Source organism: Phragmites australis, chromosome 11 (genome assembly GCF_958298935.1).
Source record: "Phragmites australis chromosome 11, lpPhrAust1.1, whole genome shotgun sequence".
In the NCBI taxonomy this organism is placed as follows: domain Eukaryota; kingdom Viridiplantae; phylum Streptophyta; class Magnoliopsida; order Poales; family Poaceae; genus Phragmites; species Phragmites australis.
Window position 1 is genome coordinate 23,088,506 of NC_084931.1, and position 25,011 is coordinate 23,113,516.

At 44.4% G+C, this 25,011-nt stretch overlaps 1 protein-coding gene across 1 annotated transcript; it reads left to right on the forward strand.

The window, feature by feature from the left end:
• The first annotated feature begins 17,631 nt into the window (after positions 1-17,631).
• LOC133884264 (gibberellin receptor GID1-like) lies at positions 17,632-20,376 on the forward strand. The gene is made up of 2 exons (XM_062323614.1): positions 17,632-18,148; positions 18,669-20,376. The coding sequence occupies exons 1-2, from the start codon at positions 18,110-18,112 to the stop codon at positions 19,689-19,691; spliced, it is 1,062 nt and encodes a 353-aa protein (XP_062179598.1). The 5' UTR covers positions 17,632-18,109; the 3' UTR covers positions 19,692-20,376.
• The last annotated feature ends 4,635 nt before the right edge of the window (positions 20,377-25,011 follow it).

Below are 25,011 nucleotides of genomic sequence, written 5' to 3' on the forward strand. Positions count from 1 at the left end.
AAATTCAAAAAAAAATTAAAAATTTGACAAAATTTGATCGATTTCTATCGAATTATACTGAATTACTGTATGGTTACCGCAGTTACCGTCGCCGGGTGGTTTTCGATGTCTAAACGCATTTGCCTTGTCCCTGATTGGAAACTATAGCCCCATTTCGTTAGCTTAAGTTTGGCGGTATGCTGCTTAATCAAGCATGAGCTGATGTGATATTTATTTATTTATTCCCAAATAAGTTTGAGAAGCAGACATATGCCAGCCGTCATCGCAAACTGCCGGCAAGATCATACTAGTACATTGCGCACATCAAAGGAGAGGCATTGCGTAAATGATCAGTACGTAAGCGATGATGTAAATGATAACAGATGCGGAGATGCCACCGATTAGTGGAAAACCAAACAGGTAGAAGTGTGGCATCCTTTGTATTTGGACCCTAGGATTACCATCATTTATGATGTATAGTTGTTTAGCTTACCTTCCTTTTCATGCCAATGTGTTGTTCTATGCCCTCCTTCGTATTAAAAATAATTTGGATGGAAACATATTATTCTATGTTCTAGAAGCAATAAAAAATAGTCGTCTCTAGCTATTTTTTTCCGTTTTCCCTAGTTGTATGGTTTAGCTGTCAGTTTACAGTTTATTCTGTTCTCAGTAGTTCAGATGGTTTAGCCTTCGTTATTTCTCAATCGGGTTATTTACTCCTTTGTGGAGCAAAAGGTTTGCTAAACATCTTTTTTTTTATCTTTGTTTTCCCTTTTATTCCTTCTAATATATCTTAGCATTTCTCTTACCGTCTTTAAAAAAAAAATCTAACATGTTATGGAGAAGAGGAGGAACAACTTAGACGCCATCTAGGCATGCAAACAATGTACAAGATGTCGATTCTCGTGAACTGGCGCTGCTTCCAGAGGACCCGGCAACCAGAAAGCTCAAATCGACAACATTCTGGAGAATTATGAGGACCCTGTCTACAACGACAACGCTGCGCCCGATGGCAGTGGTGAAGGTGGCAGCCGCGAGGAAATCCACAACGTCCAGACCGATGGCGATGAAATCCCTGACAAACGCGTGGATGAAGGCCCGCACTCTCCCAATGTGACTCAGACGGTATTTCATCATCTGTTCTAAGTGTAGATTCCAAAACTGGAGTCAACTATTGTGTATTTTCTCTGTTTCGCAATATGTGTCTATATTCACTATTGCATACAAACCAAAAAATACTGAAATCGAGTGAAAAATACACTGAGATGACTATACTACCCCTAATCAATGTAAAGATAAGAGCAAGTAACTCATCAGCGTTTAAGTAAATGTATGCATGCATTTAAAGACATAAGTAGAAAAATAGATCATAAAACATCCTTAGTTACCGCAATGGACAAATAATTTAAGTCATAGATAAACATTACGAAACGGAAGGAGTATATTATTACTTTTCCATGTATTGCCAATTGCCATTCCTTTGCACCCAGCGCCCTGGAATGACCACGTTGTACATTGCTGATGAGTCTTACCGTGGTGACGTGGAGGCTGCTGTTGCTGCTCAAGGTGCCTGGGGCTGCAAGCAAGGTCCGTATCAGGGTGTTGCCGCCGAAGACCGGGCAGGCAGCTAAACAGTCTGCCGCTTCCAGAGGTGGGACTTGGGCCGGGTCGGGCCAGCCCGACTCGACCCCTTCGGGCTTTGGGCCTTTCGGGCCGTGCTAGGATGACTTGATAAACTGTTCGGGTCGGACCGGGCTAGCCCAATCCACCTTCAGCTAGACTCAGACCCGGCCCGAATGCACGATGGGCCTTATCGGGTCGGGCTGGCACGGGCCTAGCACCACCACACTCCACCGTGCGTGAGGGCGCGAACCCATTTTTTACCAGGCCAGACCGCCCATTGGACCCCATATCAAAGCCCGGTCGGGCCCATAAATCTGATCGGGCTGACCCGATCTATCAGTGCTCGGGTCGGGTCAGACTTAAGCTGCACCGGATCGTGCTGGGCTCGGACCGGCCCAAAAAATACGGCCCAAAGTCCCAGCTCTAACCGCTTCTATAGATGATGCGATTCATCCGAGAAGAGGATGACAAGGGTCCCAGCTAAGTATGTTTCCCCAATCAAAGACAGGGAAGATACGTGCTATGGTGTGTGTGTACGTAGACATTTGTATGCCTTCAAGGAGTTCAATCCAGGACAAGTAGACAATACACTTTTGCTCCTCCAACGATGCATTGCTGAGGGGATCGGACTTGCATGAGCACCAGCTTGAAGTAGGGAACTAGTGATCCCAGATTAGGATATAATTTAACCTTGTAACTGCTCGGTTATTATGATTATCGGATGATTCAGTTAGCACTGTATTCATAAACCAAGCGATTACTGATCAAACTCAAATTTAAAATTTTTTAAAAAAAATTGATTGGTCTCTACCAAATTATTATACGGTTAGCATGGTTACCGTCGACGGGTGCTTTTCAGGGTCCAAACACATTTACCCGTCCTGGTTGGAAACTATAGCCCCATTTCGTTAGCTTAGGTTTGGCGGTGTGCTGCTTAATCAAGCATGAGATGAGGAGATATTTTTTTCTTTTCCAAATAAGTTTGAGAAGCAGACGAATGCCAGCGGTCATCGCAATTCGCAAACTGCCGGCAAGATCATACTAGTACATTGCGCACACTGATTCTCAGACCCGGTAGAACTTTCTAGAGAAATTTTGCATAAATTTCGTAAGAAACAATATAAAACAATTTTCAGATCGAACTAGAAAAAAATTCGAGCGTTCCTAACGTGCAGGAGCATACATAACCTCGGAATATCGCAGCACGAGTGATTGCAAAATTCTCCCTGCGATTATGAGAAACAGTAAGATCCTAAAAAGATAAATTAGGTACTTAAAAACTAATAACATTAAAACCTTCGTAAGATAAATATATTTTAATTCCTATCTAAACATATTTTAGATTTATCTAATAAATTTATTCTACCATTTAAGAAGATTACAACCTATTCTAGTAAGATAAATTACTAATCATGCCTCGGACACTGCTAACCACCCGGGGTGACCACCACGAAGAACATTGGATGTTGCGGGTCGGCGATCCGCAGCCATGTGAAATGAATACACAGTGGCTTGGTATTGACCAGAAATTCTGCACTCCATGCTTAGTGATGTGATATAGCTAGCGTGATGTGCTGGTCTCAAAGGAGGGGGGGGGGGGGGGAATATGTGAAAAACTAGTGTGATGTGCTCAGATAGATGCTTTCAGATGAAAATTCGCACAAGGGTCACCCATAATTTTATTATATGAATATATTATTATACAAGCCTCTCCAGACACAAATGATAGTCATAAGTCCCTTTATACTTTTGGGAAAATGTCAAGTGCGGACTTTTTTTGTCATCGAGAAAATGATATTTATGCATATCTATGTCATTTAGATAAGCCGAGGATCATAGGTCATTGACTTATGCAGATATATAATAAGAAAAACTAAGCAACCGCCATGGCGATCGGGGGGTGACCTAGGGGCCTGCTGTCGCTGCTGCACATGCCGGCAGTCGGCTATACGACCCATAGCGGTAACTAGCACACCCATGTCTCCCCTCTTCTTGCTGCAGCCCCTATGTAGCCATCGCCATCTGAAGGCTTGCTAGGACGCTTGCGGGCACCGTCGCCGACCTAACTTGACGCTCGCCATGCATGCCCACAACTTCACCGCCACTGCTTCGTGCCCCCGCCACCTCGAGCTCGTCGCCTGCCTCGCCCGCATCCTCTGCTTTGGCTCCCTCGTAAACCACCTCCACACGATGCCACACGAGTCATTGGTCCTCCTTCAGGATTCTCCCGCTGCCGTTTTCGCCTCCAATCATTTTTGTTACGAGCCATCATCCCCGACCAAATTCATGGTGCCTCGCTACTGCATTCTACGTGGAGCAAGCTATAGACCGTCACCCACTATCTCTTGCCGACATGTGTTGATAGGCCATGTCACCATCTTTGCCGTCGAGCGCTGCTCCTACGACTGCTGAGGAAGGGATGACAGGTCACGCCATGGAGTCACCAAGGGTGTCTATGGGCCCATCTCTGCACCATGTTAAGCAGTCATCGTTGTCATCGCGCATATCACCATCAGAGCGTAGCCTAGCCTTCAAGAGTTGGGCATGGGGCTAATGTTACTGCTGCCTAGCTCGCGACCACCAAGCCAGCTCCTGCCGTGACTCCTTCCATTGCATTCGTTGTCGTTGTCCTAGGCATCGAGGGTGACATTGTTATCTTCGATCGCCCTCTCCTACCCTGCATGTCCACTCCCCTTCTACTTGACCTCATCGTCCTCCAAAAGTTCAGAGTTGGACAGATGTTGTGGCCACATCTCCATCGAGTACGAGCGGACGTAAACCTCCATTGCTGACCTCGCCCAGACCCATGGCTAAGTTCGGAAAAGATGTTGTCGCCATCTGCCACGACAAGGGGGATGCCATGTGCGGCTGCCATTTTCATTCCTCTTTCGATTTGGCCACCTTGGGCCCTCAGTCTGTGCTTGCGCCTCTAGTGGATTTGATGCGTTTAGAGTTCCAGCATTTGCTCGTGACCCATTTGGAGGATGTGGTGTGCTCCCTCAGAGAAGAGGTCTCTACAATCAAGTTGTGGTTAGCACGTTTGTCCAATCGCCTGGAGCACATGGAGGTGCTACGCGATGGTCCCTCTGCTGATGACATGGTTGACCTCTTTGGCCCTTATTCTCCGGTTTGATGCTCACTGATCCCATCTTTCATCGCTTCACTTGCGGCAACATGCACGCCTTTTATGGGTCCTTTGCCGCACATGGCGGCGTCTACGACCGCTGCAGATCAGGACAACTATGAGCTTTCCATCGTCAATGAGGTGGATGTGGTGTCCTCAATGACCTCTGCTACACTTGAGCACCATGAGCCGACCACAAAGCAGTTGTCATGCATGATTGCATCTTTGACCGTTGCAGATTTGGACGATCGTGAGCTAGTTGTCACCCCTACAGTAGGGTCACCATTGTGGCTGGTGTACCCAGTCGACTTCTGAGAACTGTGTGCAATCGCCCAAAGCTTACTTCCCATAGGTGCTAGATTTCTATTTGGATCTCCCTGTTGTGCCTACTCGAGACATAGTCGAAGTGCCTGAGCACCCTCCCTCTGTGAAGGCCGAGGACCCCCTTGCACTCCACCGCAACCTCCACCACCAACGACGGCACTGGCAAGACACAAGCGACATGCTTATGATAGGTCAACCGCCCACGCTCATCACTAGAGGAGATATCTCGGATCAACTCAGTTGTCGTCCTTCAATCTTTTCTTGTGCCGTGAGTCGACGATCTCGCAAGTCGATCAAGTGCGGGTCCAACCGGCCATTGTTTTTTTTCTTTAGTTGTTTTCTCTGTTGCTAGAGATGCTGGCTTTCTTGCCTCAGTTGTTTTACGTTGTTCGATCCCTTTGGGGTCACTGTACTGCCCAGTCTGGGCTTCTTCTTCTTTATTAACATAATTGACAGCTCTCTTGAATAGTTCATTTAAAAAAAGGAAAAACTAAAAAGTTTCATGGAGAAAAGAAAATAAGGATCTCCTATGGTGGCATATTGTACATTACTCTCTCCATTCTGTTTTTTATATTTCACATTATCAACTTTTTTCAAGTATACAGATTAACAATGTATATTTACGTAAGCATTTCTAAAGGAAAAACAAGCAATAATACAATTTTCATTTAGACTATTTCAAAAGTTTTAGTTAAACATATTAAGATGGTTAAACATTTGAAGGTTGATGGCATGGATTCAAGGACATCAAATAAACAAGAAGAAATTAAGAAGAAAAAGAATAAACACTACTAGAGAAAATATTTGTACCAACAATTCAGAAACCTTGCACAGGAAGCTTTTTTGAACTAACCGTCTGTACAAAAGATTGTACAGACAGCTCGTGACTGGAGTCATCTATACTATGGGAATATCACAGACGGCTTGAAGTTTCGAGTCGTGTGTGAACTAGGAACAATACAAACGGCTCCCATTTCGAGCCACCTGTGAACAAGGTACAGTACAGATGGCTCCAGTTTAGAGCCGTCCGTGAAATAGGAATAGTACATACGACTTTGATTTTGAGACGTCTATTATGCATTTTTTGTACAGACAATTGTAGACCTAGAAGCATCTGTATATTTATTTATACAGTACTGAATTTATATATTACTAGATGTAAAACCGACAATAGATCATACACATGGTAGATCAAACATATCAACAACAAATTTGTCATTTTCATTTAAACTCCATACACAGATTATACACATAGCAGATCAAACATCTTCATTCAATATCACAAAGTCATACACATATCATGCAAAGTCTATGAAACTCACTAAGTCATAAACATAAGTAAAATATCAATATTACAAAGGCTCACAACATTTGTAGCCTTAACGGCTTCATATGGAGACTTGACAGTGCACTTGACCTTCAAATTTGTCATTTTCATTCAAAGTAGAGCACTTAATTCTTCATTCTTGAGTCAGCCCCATGCCTGACAATATAAATCAACAAATTAGCTTTAGTGCACTGAATTAAAAGGAAGTAATGAGTTTATTTGGTTCATTTTCTATATCATTAGCCATAAGTATAATAAATTAGTAGACTGCAAGATGCAAATATTTTCAATATATTATACTGACTAGCTTCTGTTGACATTACAAACCTTGGCTCCTAAAGTTGTCGCGATCATGAAACTCACCGCTCTCCTTTATGATCTTCGCATGTATGAAATAGATGAGCTGTTTTTTTAATATACATGAGTCTGTCCTTCTCGAGAATATTTGTAGGAAATTTATATATCTGTAGAAGAAAATTAAAATAGTTAGGCACAACGATGAAAAATACATTTTAATATACTATAATTACACTAACTGATAGATATACTAGTAGACTAGAGTCAACGATTTGCATCATATACTGGGCAACATAGTACCTATAGAGGTTGGTACCCTACGTCTGCTTATGGCATGATAGAAATTTGTGCATGGTAAATTTAGTTCTATGGAATGCATATTATAACGGTAAATTGAGGTGCGATGGAAAAATTATTACTGGAAACTTATGTTGGTTGGTCGCCGAGGGCTTATCTCTCCATCCAAGCATGCCCATCAAAACATACATCGTGAACGCCTTTGTCAGCAAGTCTGTCAGATCTGAATATCTCTCTTTGTCATAGTTCCTAGGGTCAAAGTATATGCAGTCTTGATTGTACGTATAGATACAAACTAGCATCCAATGGTCTCGTTAGTTGTATGGTAGAAGAATAAGGTCCTTCGATCCACAGAGAGCAACCATGGCCTCCACAACATATTTCTCGACCTCCCTAGAGATCAAGTGAATCATATGTCTACACATAAGAGTAATATAGATGAATGAGTGTATCAATGAGTTAGACAGTTTATTAAGCATAGACCGTGTTTAATAACACTTATTGTGTCCAACATCTTATTAGATCGACATCCAGCATGTCACAACGGTAGAAGAGAAATAAATTCTCGAAGGTCACGAGGAAGGTTCCAGCTTGTTTCTGGAAATGTTGCCGTGGGTACTTGGCACTGAAACTAGTAACATCATAGTACAAATGGTCTTAAAAAATAATCATCTATAAAATAAATAGTACAAATGGTTCCAGTTTACGAACCATCTGAACTAGTAATTTTTCAGACAATTGATTTTAATTTGCAAAATTCATATCTAATTCATACAAACTCCAAATGAGATGCAACTTTTATGAATTTTTTTTAATGTGTACTATCACATGGTGTAGGTCTCATTTATGTAATTAATGTAACCTAAATTAAGCTTGAACATTAGACATATTTATTAAACTAAACTAAAACTAGCAAAAAATATAAATAATTCATACAAACTCTAAATTAATGAGATCAAAATTTTAAGTAAATTTATAACTAATTCATTTTAACATATTACATTGCAATATATAGGTATATAACAATCGAGTAACATCATATAGCTTTAACAGTTAGCCCTTCTTAATGATTGACGCGCAGATAGCAAGCAGCCTCGATCAGAAGTTGTTCTTCATTAAGGGTGATGCCATCTCCAAGAAGTTACTCATCAAATTGATTGTACTATTCTTCTTCCACGACATTCTCAACTCCGACAATCCTTCTTTTCCCCTAAAGGACTACGTGAAGCTTTGGATTTGTTGCGTCTTGCACATAGAAGACCTAGATAACTTGCTTACCGAGTACAAATGGTCCGTCTTTGTATGCGGCACGTTCGAGGTCGACATTAGTCATTCTGTACTTGTCTACCTTAACACTTAAGAGTGTGACCCAACGACACCGAAAGAAGGGGATCTTGAAACTTATATAGTCGAGTTCTCAAATCTTCTCTATTTACCCATAGTACGCACAGACTCCACGTTTGTCCTAGAAGGCATATATATGCACACCGTTGTTCTATACCGTGCTCTTACTATTCTGTGCTTTAGTGTAAAGGTGTACCATTTATGTCGTATGCCATCTTGCCAACCAGCCAATATTGTCCTCTGTTGAACTATTACTACTGAATCGCACTGCCAACCAGTTGTTGAAACTACGGTTGTGCTATTTTGTGATTCAAGCCTCCGTACAGTCTGGATTCTCCTTGCGTAGCATGTTCTTATGCATGTCAATATGCGGAGATACTTCAGTCATGTATTGCAAGACCGTGAAATGGACTTTAGATAACATGGCAAAATCAGCAATACTTGATTTTTCTACCTATGGTCCCCTTCCCATCCAGTCTCCCCTCATAGCGAGACAAGGGCACATCTATTGGTTTGAGCAGCTCCATGTAATTGACGCAGAACTTGACTACCTCTTCGCGTGTGTAACATTGGACGATGTTGCCTCCGGACGAGATCGATTCCGTACATACTTCTTTAGAATTCCCATGTACCTCTCAACCAGGTACATTTGTAATAGGAATATTGGGTCGTACATCTTTATCTCTCTCACGAGGTGAACGATAATATGTACCATGATATTGAAAAACGATGGAGAAAAATATTTCTCAAGATGACATAGTGTCTTCACCACATTGGCCTGTAAAACATCAAGTTCTTTGGGATTGATGACATTCTGGGAAATTATGTTGAAGAAGTAACATAGCTTGGTGATTGTGTCTTAGAGATAGATTGGCTGGATATTTCAGATTGCAATAGGAAGCATCTGTGTCATCAACATATGGAAATCATGGAATTTCATGCCAACTAATTTCAAATCTTGCATCGAAACAAGTTTCAAGATGTTAGTAGAGTAACCAGATGGAACTTTCACGCCATGCAAGCACTGGCATAATTCAGTTCTCTCAGCCTTTTTCAGATTATAGTAGGCAGGAGGAAGCCACATTCTACCTTTTTCGGAGGGCTTAGGTGCCAACTTGGGTCTGATCTTCATATCAACCAAGTCAAGCCTTGAATTGAGGCAGTCCTTCATCTTGCCTGGAATACTAAGTAAAAGACCAGTCAAGATTTTGCACATGTTCTTTTCTAAATGCTTGACGTCCATGCAGGGGCGAACTTCAAGGTGCTTCCAATACAATAGCTCCCAAAATATCAATATCTTTTTCCACATGCCACCGGCATCCTTAGATTTTTTACTCCTCTTTCAAAGCACAACATCGAGATATCTAACCATATTGTGCATCTCTTGACCACTGTAGTGCCTTGGACATAAATCTCCCTCCCAAATTCTGTCAAATTGTTCCTTCGTATTGCGGTATGGGTGATACCTATTAAGGAATCTACGGTGGCTCATGAATATCGTTTTACACGAGTGGGGCAACCACATACTCGCGGTACCATCTAAGCAATGAGGGTACACCATGTCTAATTATTTACTCTGGCCCAAAAGGTTATGTAGTGCAGGTAAATCATTGATCATGCAAAACATAAGGCGTGTAGTGTGAAATTCTCTCTTTTGTACGCATCCCATACTTGCGTCCCTTTAATCCACAATGATTTTAGATCTTCCACCAATGATCTTAGGTATACATCAATATCGTTTCCTGGTTGTTTCGAGCCTTGAATAAGTAACGACATCATCAAGTAATTCTGCTTCATACACAGCAAAGGAGGTTGGTTGTAAATACTGAGAATAACTAGTCAAGTTATGTGCATGCTGCTCATGTTCCCAAAAGGATTCATCTCGTCCGTGCTCAAAGAAAACATTATATTTATCAGTTTTGCACCAAAGTCATCAAAGATTGTGTCGATGTTTTTTCACTGGGGAGAATCTGCAAGGTGTCTTAGCTTTCCATCTTGCTTGTGGACCTCTGAGTGCCAGCATAACAATTTGGCATCTTTTCAATTCTCAAACAAACGCTTAAGACGCGAAATTATAGGAAGATACGACACCACCTTAGCAGGGATTTCTTTCTTCACCTCGTCATCATCTGGTTAACTCTTACGCTTGTATCGAGATGCTTTGCACACTGGACATGAATGCAAGTCTGATAAATCTTTACGGTAGAGCGTACAGTCGTTCGGACATGCATATATCCTTTCTACATCCATCCCCAATAGACAAAGAACCTGCTTTGCTTTGTATGTGCTTTTGGGCAGCTCATTTCCATCTGGAAGCATGTCCGATAAGAGTTCTAATAGCATCGTGAAACTCTTATCTGACCAACCATCACTTGCTTTCAATTTAAGCAGTTCAAGCACGGATGGTAACTTTGTGTATTTTGGTTTGCATCCAGGGAACAACGGTTTCTCTGAGTCCTCAATTAAGCACATAAATTTGTTAAAGTCTCTCTGAGTACTCAAGTTCACATCTGCATCGCACAACATCTGATCTAACCTATCATCGTCGTCTACACCACCACAATCATCATAATGTGCACCAAATTCCTTGTCATATTCTTTTCTTACATCAACTTCGGGCTCTCCAATGATACCAATGTCTTCATGTAACACATTTTGCTCATCACCATGTTTGGTACAACACGTGTAGTTCGGTCTGAAGCCACTAATAATCAAGTGCGTTTGGATCTGTAGGGTCGTGTTCTATCTAAGAAAGGGTCTTCCATTTCTACAATCGCAACAAGGACAATATATAAATTTAACACACTTCTCCAAACGATCCTCGTCGGCAACTGCCAGAAAAGCTATCACACCATCAAGGTACCCTAGGTTCGTATGAGAACCGCACATCTAGCCACGATCCATCTAAACTGTACGAAGTAAATTAATATCAAATTAACCTAATAAAAAAATCAACCAAGCTTTTCGTCGAAAAAATAGAGCTACCATACATGAATGAACCGTACAAATGACAATTAATTCAAAAATAATTAATAATTACCATTATATTATATACATGAATACCTAAAAAGAGGGCAAACATTAATTCAAAACTTATCTTTAGATACTATATAGTTATTGATAATTTTATTTTTATACACCAAAAATTCAAAATTTATCTAGAATACTAGATTAAAGCTAGCCATTTATAGTTTGAGTTTCATAATTAAACTTTGATCTATACTTTGAGTTTCATGTATAGCTAAAGAAATTAATATATTCTAGATCATCATGAAGAAAGATCAAAATCTAGATGTAGATATAGTTGATCTCTCAAGACAAAATTAGAATATAAATATGCACCATCTACATCATCTAACAAATAGAACAATACTATGTAATCATGAAAAATATCTAGATCTAGATCTAGCTAGCTCTCCAAACTAAATCTAGACCATCTAAACCAAATTAGAATATAATGCTTACTTTGGAGTAATAAACATCAATAAATCTTTAAGTTTTTACCAAAATCTAACAATTTTTTGGTCAAAATCGCCGCCATCTTCCTCTAAAAGTTGTGCACTGTTCTTCACTATTCTGCACATGTTCTGCTTCAATCTAGAGGTAGGGGATGATGTACTATTTTAATATTATAGACAACTTTAGATTTGGAGTCGTCTGTACCAAAGTGTCCCACCTCCCCCGGCCATTACCTCAGATGTCTCATATTTGAAGCCGTCTATATTAATTTTACACACGATTCCTGTTTGAAGCCGTCTGTAATATTTATTTTAATACAGATGACTCCAAATACGAGTCGTCCATATTATACTACAGACAGTTATGTAATAAAAACATCCCACCACTTCTGAAAGCATCTCGTCGTCATTACAGACAGTTATTTTTAGCTGTTTGTGATAATTTTTACATAGATGGTTTCATAGAATCGTCTGAATAAGACGTCTCATTTAATCATTTATGTAGTAGTGAAGGATCGGAAAATATAATTACATAAAATAATCAGATGTACTATATAATTTTATTGCAAATACGTATTGTGTTTCAGTTACTGCAATAAATTTATATGCAACTCATTTTTCAGGTGAATGGCCCGGGGTTGATTTATTTCAAGCCAAGGTAGTTACATCAAGGCCAGTTGGGCAAGATCCAAGCATTGTCTAATGCGCTAGTTGGGATGAGGTGTTGTCAGGGAGTCACCTTGTTGAACCAGTCTGAATACCTCCACTTGGACTTAAAATTGTAAGTATACAGTAAGTGTAAACATAATAAGTAAGGCAATATATACTAGGTTGAAGTTTGCAAAGTCAGATTAGGCCTACGTAAGTTCAACTGGAGTTTGTTGAAGGAGTATTGTTTACTGACTCCCACAGGCCTAAGTAATCTCTTTGTATTTGTTAGGCGCTTTAACTTCACTTCTCAATAAGGTCTTGTGAGTTATGATCATAGAGTGATTACGGTTAGAACTTAGGCCCTTTTTTTTTGGTTTCGATTAAGAGGAAAGCAAAACATACGCGCGCACCTCTAGCCTCTCTATGCATGCACACCACACTCTCGCCAAGTTCACTCACCATCCTATCTTGGAACCTCACAACCTCATTAATCTACTTCCTAAAGATGCTAATGGTGTTATCTCGCCCCTAAATCCAAACAATTCGTCAGCAACGGAGTAGGATGCTCGTACCATATAGAGACACTAGTAACAAAAGGCGTCAAGGGTAAAGTGGCACCCAGGGTGCATTTGAGGCGCAAAGGATCGACGCTTTTCTCCTTCACCGGCGCTTAGCGATAGCAATCGTGGCGTGTACGTCTAGCGGATAGCCCAACATCCACGTACACCATTTGGTGCACCTAATGACAATTCTCGCACTCCTCCAACCCCAGAATACAAGAGCGATGTCATACTTCAGGTATCTGAAAATAACACGCTTCGATCAGACGACGACCTCACGTCTATGGTTGGTTCTTCAACCTCCCGTTTTATCTTCCGATCAGGCGCCTGCTCTAGCTCTGACGCTGGCTCGCTGCTCCACCTCCCGCCCACCTCCACCATCTTCGACCGCACTTCCATCATCACCCGCCGTCGCACTAACCCAGTTTTGTCGGGCTGACTCCGCTCGCCCCCGTCTCAGCACCATGCATAGACCGTCCTCCATCTCTAAGTAGCCAGTGGCGTCTTTTCCGTCTCACCATTTCACCCCTACGCCCGCCTTCTTCGCCGGGTCGGCCTCTCTCTAAGTCCGTAGTAGACAAATCAACTTATCGGAAAGCCATCGTTGTTAACCCCATAGCCATAACAACGACAATCATCGCGCGTTCACGCATTGTGAGACCTCTTTTTTGGATCTACTATGCCTCCTGTATCGGTCTCTGTATCAAGTAGCTAATATGTATAGTATAACAGTTGTAGTATCATAGTCAATCTTTGTAAGTATTAATGTTACAGAGTACAAAAAGTTTATAAACCATATTATATATTACAAACCTGGCATTACGACCAACAAAAACACAACGGAAGACAACGACCCAAAACCACAATCAGCTAGGGTGCGAGCGCGACTTCTAAGTCTACTCTTTATCCTCGCATTCTCCTCTAGCGAAGTCGACTTCAGTTTCCTCATCTGAATGACAACAAGAGTGTATACGGAAGGTATTCAGCAAGGACTATACTACTTCAAGTATTTGATAGATGCATAAAGGTTTTTCAAGGATAAGACTTTATGGTTTAGTTCTAAGCGTAAAGCAGTTTATGTAGGGACTCAGTTGTATTCTCTACTGTTAACTTTAAAACAGTTTGAAGTAGTTTAAAACCAAGTAACAAGTCATATCTGGGGTTTTTTGTCCTAGGAGGGGCTACACCTCACTCCGTAGTCTCTATCATCACATATGATGTACCTTTAGTACCACACAGATCTTGAAGGATTTAGCCAGCAACCTCATCTCACAGATATCCAATCCACATACTCACTCATCAAGACACATACACTCGGAGTATAGTAAAAAAAAAGTTCTGTCATTGCATGTTCATGACTGTGGACATGGCCATTTGAATATATTTACACTCTGCAGAGGTTGTACATTGTATCCACAGAATATGCTTAGCCTCCAACTGTTGAAAGCGAAGGAGCGAATCATATCAAGACACTTCAATCACCTTTTCTGTCAGGCTTTTCTATGAGATACCTCAAGTACTAGAGGCCTTGTACTAAATGTCATATTCCATTTTTAAGAATTTGTCGATATCTGCACATTCAAACAGAAGGACATATAGTTACTTGACTTCTCGTTGCTCTCAGCCCCCTAGTATGATGCTTAACCCAGTCTAGTGATAGAAAAGTCAAGTCTTGCCCATATAAGACGCATGGTTGCACTGAGGTGGATTAAGCATGGCAGCGAAATGACTCGGTCCTTAAACGGTCAGAGTAGATATCTTCTAGCAATAAATACCACAGAGGTAACTTAAGCCCCCAAGAGCATCCTCGACCAGAGTACTACTCTCCATGCCCGTGCCAAGATAGCTTTCACTCATTTTACACATCTCCTGCTATATCCCACATGACATCAAGGATTTCACAACTATTATGAAATTCACAACCATCAATGATCCATAGTATATGGGTTAATTTGATAAATAGTGAATCGATATCTTCGAAGAGATGTATTTCAAGGCAATGTCTCCGAGGAGACGTATTCAATCCTAAGTATGCTAGATATCAAGGCGTCATCTGACGTTAATATAGAGAACGATAGGTAAATCCTAAGATGATATGTATTCTGGATGATAACAATTAAGGCATGACAATTGTTTGATAGGATTAACTAGTAGAAGCAGTTGAAAAGCACAATACATAGTACATGCGATAATAAGTTCAGTTTTTAGCTAATCATGTAGATTATTTGAGAACATAGGTTCAATATGATCAAGGAGATGCGACTTGCCTCTTTACGTTATCCTCTAAGACTTGTTTGTAATTAGGATCTTCCTCATTTCTAATCCTTCCTGCGTAACACTCACAAAACTCCGCTGGTTCTGCAAATACGACTACGATCAATAATGAATTGTACTATAGAAGAATCAAATGACACCAAATGGAAAGCCAAATGAGCCATAATAAATATCACACTATGATAGATAGGTAGATCTCAAATTTAGATGAATTTTGATGAAAGAATCATTAAAATCGGAACTAGAATGGGAAGTTACGACTCCAACATAGCCACCAGAGGGCCTTGCCCCAGTGGACCGAAATGGTCATGGATGGGACCAGGCTTGGGCCTGGGCCACACATTGTTGGACTACACAATGGTCACCCTACTAGGGTCGAGTTGGCCAGTGTTGTGGGTTGTGGAGCTGGGTCGGTCCATTGGGGCAAGGCCCTCTGGTGGCTATGTTGACCTAGCAAGTCAGTTGCTACCAGGTCAAGCCACGACCTGCTATGGTCAGTCGCGCTAGTAGGCCAGGGCAGTCTCATGCGCGTGGGCGTGTGGGCGCGATAGGCGAGTGGATCGGCGAAGGGGGGAAACGGCGACGAGCAATCGCAGCGGAGCCGCACCAATGAGCTCGGCGGAATCATGTTCCCGCTAGAGTTACGCGATGAGATGCTAATGCGGGTCACCTATGTGCTACGAGGAACTTGGCTAGGGGTTTACTGATTACAAGACGTGACCGGATCAACGCCATACGACACCGTAGAAAACTCGGGCATCACCTTCCCTATTCTACGTGCCATCTACAGCAAGGAGCCTAGGGCTCCTGGGCTACATGACACGATGGCTGGACCACACCCAGAGAGCATACAGACGCTAGTAGTGACCATGGCATGACAATGGAGGGAAAAAATACGATGTTGTACGTGGCCACACGAAGAGAGAGCACTAGGATGGTGGCATGCTAGCTAGAAGGCTGTGTGAGGGGACAGGGATATTCATTGAGCTCGAAAACGGCAAGAAGCTGGACGGCGGACGGCGATGCGATGGAGCGGTGGTGGCAGAGCGGCTCGGCTTCCGATGCGGGCGTGCTCCCATCGGGCTTCTAGGCGATGGAGGACGGCACAGGGACAGTGGCGACTTCCTGGTGCTCCTCGACAGCTCGCGGGGACGGAACAATGACAACAAGGTCGTAATGGCGAGGAATGACGGCGCGGCGGTGCTGTGCTGGCGGCTAGGTGAGGAAATCTGCAAAATGGAGGTCGGGCTGCCCTATTTATAGAGGGGGAGGGATGAGCAGAGAGGCGGTGTGATGCGTTGTGCTGTACACGATGAATAGAATGACGGCGGTGATCTTTTTTGTGGCATGGTAGCTTTACGCTAGCCACGCGCATGCGCAGGTGCAAAAGTTGCACGGCGTCAGATGTTCGGGCGATGCTGGGCCAAGCAAGGCGCGTTGGTGGGCCGAGAGCAGGGAGAGGGAGCGGGAAAGAGAACGGGGAAGGGAGGCTAGGCCGGTGAGCTGGTTTGCTAGGCCGCGTAAGGAGAGAGGGAGGGAAGATTAGCCATGGGGAGAAAAAGAAAAGAGTTTTGAGACAAATTTAAAAGAGAGATATGAATTTGGATTTGAGTTAGGTCTTGGCATAAATTCAAATGGGGATATTTGAATTATGAGATAAGAGTAAAGCTCTGGATTTGAAAGATGATTTGAATAAAAAAATTGAATTTAAATTGGATTGGAGCTGAATGAAATCTATTTGAAATTGAGAGACATTCAATTTCAAATTTTCACTTATGAAACGATAAAAACAATAAATCAAATGTGCATGAATCAATTAATGCACGAAGAAGTTTAGAAATTAAGGTAGTGTATTTTGGAATACTTAGCCAATTTAATATATATGAATATATACACACTAGTATATATATATATATATATTTATATACATATTTTCTTGATTTTATTTGGTTTCATTAATTAAAGTTTTTAAATTTAGAGTAAAATTTGCTATCAATTAATATACTAATACTCAGATATTACCAGCATTGAGAGATCAAGCTCATTTTTATGTATTTTAAAATTAGGAGGCTTGAAAAAAAGTAAAAATATATCTAGGAGAAGACGACAGAGGAGGAAAAAGGAAGCGAGCAACGAAAGAAACAGGAGGAACTCTCAAGGGGCAGGCAGGCCTGGGCGGATCCATCCAAACCTTATTGCGAAACCATCCAAAAGAAATAAACAAACAAAAACCAGGAGAGAGGAGGGGAGTGAGGAGAGAGAAGGGGGCGGAGAGAAAAATATTGGCAGCGGCTATGGAAGTGGGGGGTTGGGCGCCGGTGGGGCCCGCGCCTCCCCCGCGAGTTTTACTTTTTGAGCCGCCCGGTTTTGTCGTCTCCTCCGTCCGTCCGCGGCCTTCCCCCGTCCGCCTCCCTCTATTACCCCCCTTCCTGTTCCCCTCTCCCCCCTGTGCTTCTCACACACCACCGCGCGCTCACTCTCCATCGCTCTAGCCTTCTTCTCCTGCGCCCGCCTCTGCACCTCGTACTCCCCTGCACACTCACGCTGTTTTTTCCCCACTTGGCTGTTGGAGCCAGAGGTTGGTGGAGGTGGGGATTTGGATTGGAGGCGAGGGAGTTCTTGGCCCCGACGAGATCGAAGGCGGGCGGGTGCCGCGTCCTCGCGGGGCTCGGTAGAGCGGGATCGTTCGGAGGTTCTTGTCGCGGCCCGGCCTCCGGAGCCCATGCTGTGAGCAAAGACGCAGGCTTTGTCGCCCGCGGAAGAGATCTTGAAGCAGCAGCAGCCGCTGAAGCCGGTGGTGCGGTAGCCTAGCCGAGCAGCGCCCCCGCCCCCGCCCCCAGCGCCGACCGCCATGGCCGGCAGCGACGAGGTCAACCGCAACGAGTGCAAGGTGCGATGCCCTATTCGCTTGCTCCCCCCGCTTCCTTTCTTTGGCGGGTTCTTGTACCAGCTCCGTGCGGCGCGTGTAAACCGTCCTTGCGTTCGGTCCTCGTCTCGGTTCCGCGTTTCGGGGTGTTCTTCTGTGGGGCGCGCTCTTGATTCGTGTTGCCGCTTTATGATTTGGTGGAAGATTGGGGCCTCCCTGGCCGGTGATTTCTCGGTCAATCGCTGCCCTTCTTTCCCCTTTGGGCTCAATCCCAATTTTATCCCCTTCCCGCTTGTCCCCGTTGTTTTGGGAGCTGGGGATGTGGCCATGCTACGGATACGGCTACCCAACAAGGGCAAGGAATCAATCACGCGAAAGCTTGCATCTTTTCTGGCAAGCAGCGGCGAAGGATCGCCGCTGGCATTGCGTTCTTGTCCACGCGAGAAACAGCAAAGGAATAGGAGGGGGTTGCGATATGTGAGGTCTTCGTCGTCTTACTATTGCTGCTGTTGTTGATGTTGGCTTCCTGTGTGTGTGTTTGCAGACGGTGGTGCCGCTCAACACATGGGTGCTCATATCCAACTTCAAGGTGGCGTACAACATGCTCCGGCGGCCGGACGGCACCTTCGACCGCAACCTCGCCGAGTTCCTCGACCGCCGGGTGCCGCCCAACGCGCGGCCCGTGGAGGGCGTCTCCTCGTTCGATCACGTCATCGACCCGTCCGTCGGCCTTGAGGTCCGCATCTACCGCGCCGTCGCTAACAACCCCGGCGCCGCCGAGGGCGCGGCTGCGTTCACCCTGCCCATCCTGGACTTCCTCACCGGCACGCCGTCCCCGGACCCGTTCCCGGTCATCCTCTTCTTCCACGGCGGCAGCTTCGCGCACTCGTCCTCCAGCACGACCATCTACGACCACCTGTGCCGCCGGTTCGTGAAGCTGAGCAAGGGCGTCGTCGTGTCCGTCAACTACCGCCGCGCCCCGGAGCACCGCTACCCGTGCGCCTACGACGACGGCTGGACCGCGCTCAAGTGGGCCATGTCGCAGCCGTGCCTCCGCAGCGGCGAGGACGCTCGGCTCCGCGTGTTCCTCTCCGGCGACAGCTCCGGCGGGAACATCGCCCACCACGTCGCCGTCCGCGCCGCAGACGAGGGGATCAAGATTTGCGGCAACATCCTGCTGAACGCCATGTTTGGCGGCACCGAGCGCACCGACTCGGAGCGGCGGCTGGACGGCAAGTACTTCGTCACGCTCCAGGACAGGGACTGGTACTGGAAGGCGTACCTGCCCGAGGACGCCGACCGGGACCACCCGGCGTGCAACCCCTTCGGGCCGAACGGGCGGCGGCTCAAGGGACTCCCCTTCACCAAGAGCCTCATCATCGTGTCGGGGCTGGACCTCACCTGCGATCGGCAGCTGGCGTACGCCGACGGCCTCCAGAAAGATGGCCTCGACGTCAAGGTCGTGTACCGCGAGAAGGCGACAGTGGGCTTCTACCTGCTGTCCAACACGGACCATTACCACGAAGTCATGGAAGAGATCTCGGACTTCCTCAAAGCTAACCTCTAGTACATACACAGCTGCTGATCAAACTCATCGTCGTCATCTCGACGCACACTTATAGCAATTAGCAAGATGGTAAGCTTGACTTATAGTTCTATCTCTTATACTGTTGCTGCTTGGGGATCACCTGAAGTCTGGCGACGGCTAGGCTCATTGTCTGCCCATGGCAAGCACACTCAAAAGAGAAGCTACATGTCTGATAAAACTCTAATCATGGAGACTTTTGTTTCGTCGTCTGATGAATTGTTTCGCTAATAGTTCTGCTGATCAGCTCGGTGCAATCTTTGGATCCCTGATCTGTGTCCATGGTTTGCAAGTCCTCCAGTGGTATGTGACTTGGTTGATGGAGAGAAGCTTATTATTTCGCCTTCGATCATCCTCTGCTTATCCTCAGAGGAGACGAAATTCTTCTAACATTCTGTGTACAGTGATGGATCAACTCAACAAGAAGGCGGACGGCCTTGTTGTGCTGCTCTGATGTAGTAGTTTATACTGGATTGGATGGTGCTCACATTCATTCTACGTTTCACTTATGTGAATCTTCCAATCTAGGCTAGAGACATAAAATTGTACTACCCCTCTTTTGTTTCCCCTCCTAACTGCTGGTCTGGCCTCTCTTGATGTCGTCCTCTGATACTTTCTGTATAAGTACATGGTGAATGTGAATGTGAAGAGGATGCATTGCATATCAGCGTATGTGATTTTAGCTACTTGTGGTGATGACTGTTTGTCCTGGACTCATGCCATGTGTCATTCTTTTTGCATGCAAGTTAGACTGCTAAAAACTCTGTAATGCGTGTACTTGGATCCTGCCACAGCGCTGCCAGTTGTTTTACGGAGGTGTCTGTCGGTGTAAGATTTGCGATCCAAGGTTGTGCTAAATCACGTCTCTTGTCAGTGACATTTTTGTGGTTCTTTCGCTGTGTGTGCATAGATCTTGTCATTTCGCCTTTTTCAGTAGCTGGACGTGCGTGGTAGTCGTTGGGAAATGGATTTGGCTTCAGTTCTGTTCCATTTCGTTTCAGTCCTGGTTCTCCTCATCAGGCTGTAAGCTGCTGGTATGAATGTGACCTTGGTCTGTTGCGTGCGTGTCATCCCGGCACCAGGCCCATGCTAATAGCACTCGTGTCACTCAAGCTTTTTTTTCTTTTGGTTTCCGTTGATTGAAAGGCATCCCTAAGCCATGGGAGTATCGAGCTTGGATCCGCTAAAGTCACAAGCTGAAATTAGTCACGCGGCAGGGTAGTTGCACGGCAGTGGGGGCAGTCACTGTCAGATTGGTGGTATACCATGGTTTTAGGATGCGTTTGGACCACGATAATCTCTAACATAAGATTCTTGATGAAATGAGAAAGAAGAAACAGAGCTATTAATTGAGAAGGTCTCTCACTCAAAAACTCAACCAGACGAGAGAAATCTCAAAAGCATTATATTAAGGTTGAGGAAAGACTCTCAAAGTCTTCCACAACTCACAAGTTATCATTAAAGGATCATGTCACAACCATAAGAAACGCACAACAAGTGGCTTTTATTTTTGCGAGAATCAAAATTCAAAATTTGATTGGTAGTCTCACACCTATTCGCACGTTCTTCTTCCACGGCTGGCTGGCTGGCTGTAAAGCGGGCAGAGGCGTTGGCACCGGCCGTGATCATCAAAATGCCGAGACTTTCTCGTGCGCCTGCTGGTAAAAGCCACTCACGGCCGGAGCGCAGGTTGAATTTCTTGACGTTTGGAAAGGCGGCATGGTAAAAGTCTCCCGAAAAAAGACAGGCGAGCCCCGCCTCGGCCCGGACGGCCGGCTCGCATTTCTATCTCTGATGGTGGCACGGCATCTGTCAGATGCCACTCGGTTTCGGCATGTAAAGTCAGAATATTATACTGCTACCTGCCACATCAAACCAAAGGCCTCTCGGCGTTTTGGAGCTTGTCGCTCTTCACCGACTCAGCTGTTCTTGGCCTCTCCCTCGTCTTCTTTTTCTCTGTTTTTTTTTGTTGTACTCCACTTCACTGCTGTCGTCGCCAGCCTGGTATCACCTCTCCCTTTGGCCGGCGTGTGCGTGCTCAATTTCGACTCTTTTCTTTCTTGGTGAGGGCGGGCACCGGAGATTGTAAATTCGGAGTTGCGTGCTGCGTAGAAACTCGTAAATCTGGTCGTCGTCTCGGAAGGCATTTTTCTACCGCTGAGGGCACGGCATTCCCCCTCCTATCCAAGCAACTAGCAAAGGTGGTTCCGGTTAATAACTTGATTAATCTCGTTGTAATATTTTCTCTCGATATTTTTTTATAAAAATAGTCTCTTTTTATTATTTATTTTATTTTAATTAGATTTTTTTATTTAGATATTTTGTTTTTCAAATCGTATGAAAATCGAATTGTTAATTTTTTATAATTTTAAATTTTAAATTTAAATATTTTTTAATCGTATTGGATATGAACTCTTTAATTTTCGAATATAGCTATTTATTAATCTTATTTGATATATAATTTTTATTTAATCAAAACCGTTGGAGGTTTATAACAATGGTGCTCCAGATTTTTTTATTAAAGTGTTATTTTATAATTTTAAGATCGAGCATGGTGGCTCTTTTTTCTTCTTAAATAATAATATAATAGATGCAACATCCACTGAATTAGGTACGAAGCTAACAATTCCTGTGTTTCTTATTGGCTAATGCCAACGGTTGAATTATCACGAAGTTAACACGATGGCGAACAATCAATGACAATAGCAGCTGGTCTGTCTAGATTTCACCTATACCATGTAGGGGCAAAGATGCAAAAAAGAGCGTTTTTGGGGGGTTCCTATCAGTACCGGGCCCGTCTCAACAGTGTGGGAACAGTGCGCAACGTGTACCATTTGGCCGCGGTGCAATTATGTGCGCCGAAGGTACCGAATCGAAATCTTTCTGCGAAGAAAAATCAGGGTCGTCTGATGATTTCAGCTGGTCCGTACTCGAGCTTTTGGCTGGGAGCAGGCATGTGTAAAACGATGTCTCTTCTACTACGCCAAACCTAACCCCGGCTCATTGAATTTGGGCATGTGCACAGTGGAAAGGGTGCTTGATTAAATGGCCGATGAAGAGGTCTCCGTTTATAGGAGACATGGACAGCCGGGAAACAGACAGACAGTGGTACAGTACCGATTAGATGAGCAGTGAGACAACCGTCTCATCTACTACTTCTGAAATTTGTCGTGCATTAATCCTGGAAATTTGTCGCTTAGGTCTGTACCATACGATGGTCTCACGTCCTGAATCCATAGTCCCTATGTTTTTACATCAGATATTTTGTTTTCAGTACAATCAATTTTCGTAGAATCTCAGTCAAGAGAATTCGCACATGACAATTTTTTACGCTAAGGGAGCGGGGTGGTATCATAATAACCGCTCAGCACGCAGATAAATGGTTCCCTAAAAAGACAGGTACGTCCGTGCTTGTTCTATTCGTCCCGTCCTGTTCTATTCGTCCCGTTTCGTCACACCAACTCATCCTTGCATCAGCGCGCCGCGCGGCCCGTCCTCACGCGAATAGCGATCGCGGCGTGGTCAGGTCGTCTTGCGGCGTGGTCAGGTCGACCTCCCCAAGACGATATTGGGTCTACTGGCGCCGCGTGAGCCGAGCGCGATCCGTGACCGCGTGATGCAATTGAGAGTGATTGGTTTCCTATATCAATTATGCTCGTACGGATAGGATATATAGGGTGAGTGAAAGCAAACCGGCGAGAGCCATATTTATTAAAAAAATGTTTATTGAATTGTATCTGTCTACATATGTTAAGTTGAGTTTTTATTTTGTTAATCGAATATGAGATCGCGTGGGTAGATGTAAAAGTTGAGATTGTGATTAGTTACTTGTACGAATATGATTTTGTGACACTGACACGTGATCCCGAACTACAGGAGCAAATGCAAGTTGCGGGCATATATCTGTATCCACTGGCCCTGTCGGTGTAAAAGGTTAGGAGGTGCCCCACCCAGCAGGTCCCACGCTGTCACATGTTAACTAGCAGGCAAATACCCTCAAGACCATGGTATGACCTTGTGAACAAGACATGGCTCCTGCGACCAATCCTTTGGTCGAGGATAAAACCCTATGATTAGCCTCTCTTGGTCGCAGGGCCAGTACTCACATAACTAGTTAAATCACATTTAATGTCACACATTCAAGGGTTTTCCTTCCTCAAACACTCCCTTTTGGCTAGCAAGGTTGTAGGTAGGCGTGATGGCGCAGTGATCGGTCCCGTAGCATTAAATATTACGGAATGGCCTCGCAGACGAGCGTGACGGTGCTCGGTGATGGAACGGGGCATACAGGGCGACCAAAGCAGGGCGGCGTGTCTATCCTTCGTTATGATGAGCTAGAAGTAGTTGGCTTCGTCAGATGTAGGTCTGGCATAGAGTATGGCAGGATCCATTTATATATGCACATTTTCTCCTGTTATATAAAGGGAAGGACCCGGCTTGTCAAACAGCAAAAAACATATTCCACAATAAGTTCATTCAATTCTTAAGAAAATACATAGGACGTAGGGCTATTATCCTACGGGAGATCTGAACTTGGATAAAATCCTTGTGTTCTTAAGTCCATTAGATCCAACCATAAAAAACGTAGATCAAAGCATCTATCGCTAGGAATACCCTGAATTCATTATCAGGGATTATTCCCTGATAGTTGGCGCGCTAAGTAAATGGTGTTTTTCCCCCATTTTCTTCAGATTTGAAGACTATGGTTGGGCTACCCATGTCCGGATCCATGACGGCCATGAAATCTCATTTCGAGGACCCCGACTGTCGTGAGGTTTTCTTCATAGGATATGACACAGATGAGTCTGGTGTGCTCCAAGCATGGGACACCAAGATGGAGCCTGAGGATTCCAAGACCGAATGATAAGTTTGTATGGCAACCCATGTAGCGGGGGGCAACAGAGATGTCCGTGTCAGGGGGAACCGGAGGTGAGCCCCAAGACGTAGGCCAAGAGGGAAACCAGCTCGGTGCCAGGCATGGAGTCGGTCCTATATTACCCCAGCAACTGCAATGTCACCCAGAGGTGCACTCACCTGAGGTTGAGACCTTAGCGGTGGCGTCACCAAGGCCATCGCGCTGCACACGGAACACGAGTGCCAGGGGCTCCCCCCTCACGATGTCTCGCTGCTCCGTAGTCAGTGGCTCGGCTACGTGGCCATGACTCCTGCACAGAATCTTTAGACTGCATGAGTACTTCTTGGGCCACCCGCCGATAGCAGTACCAGAGAGTTCACCTGTAGCATCATGGCTGTGCGATCTTGTCCTCTGGTTGAGACCGCCCAGCGCCAGACTATGGTAGCT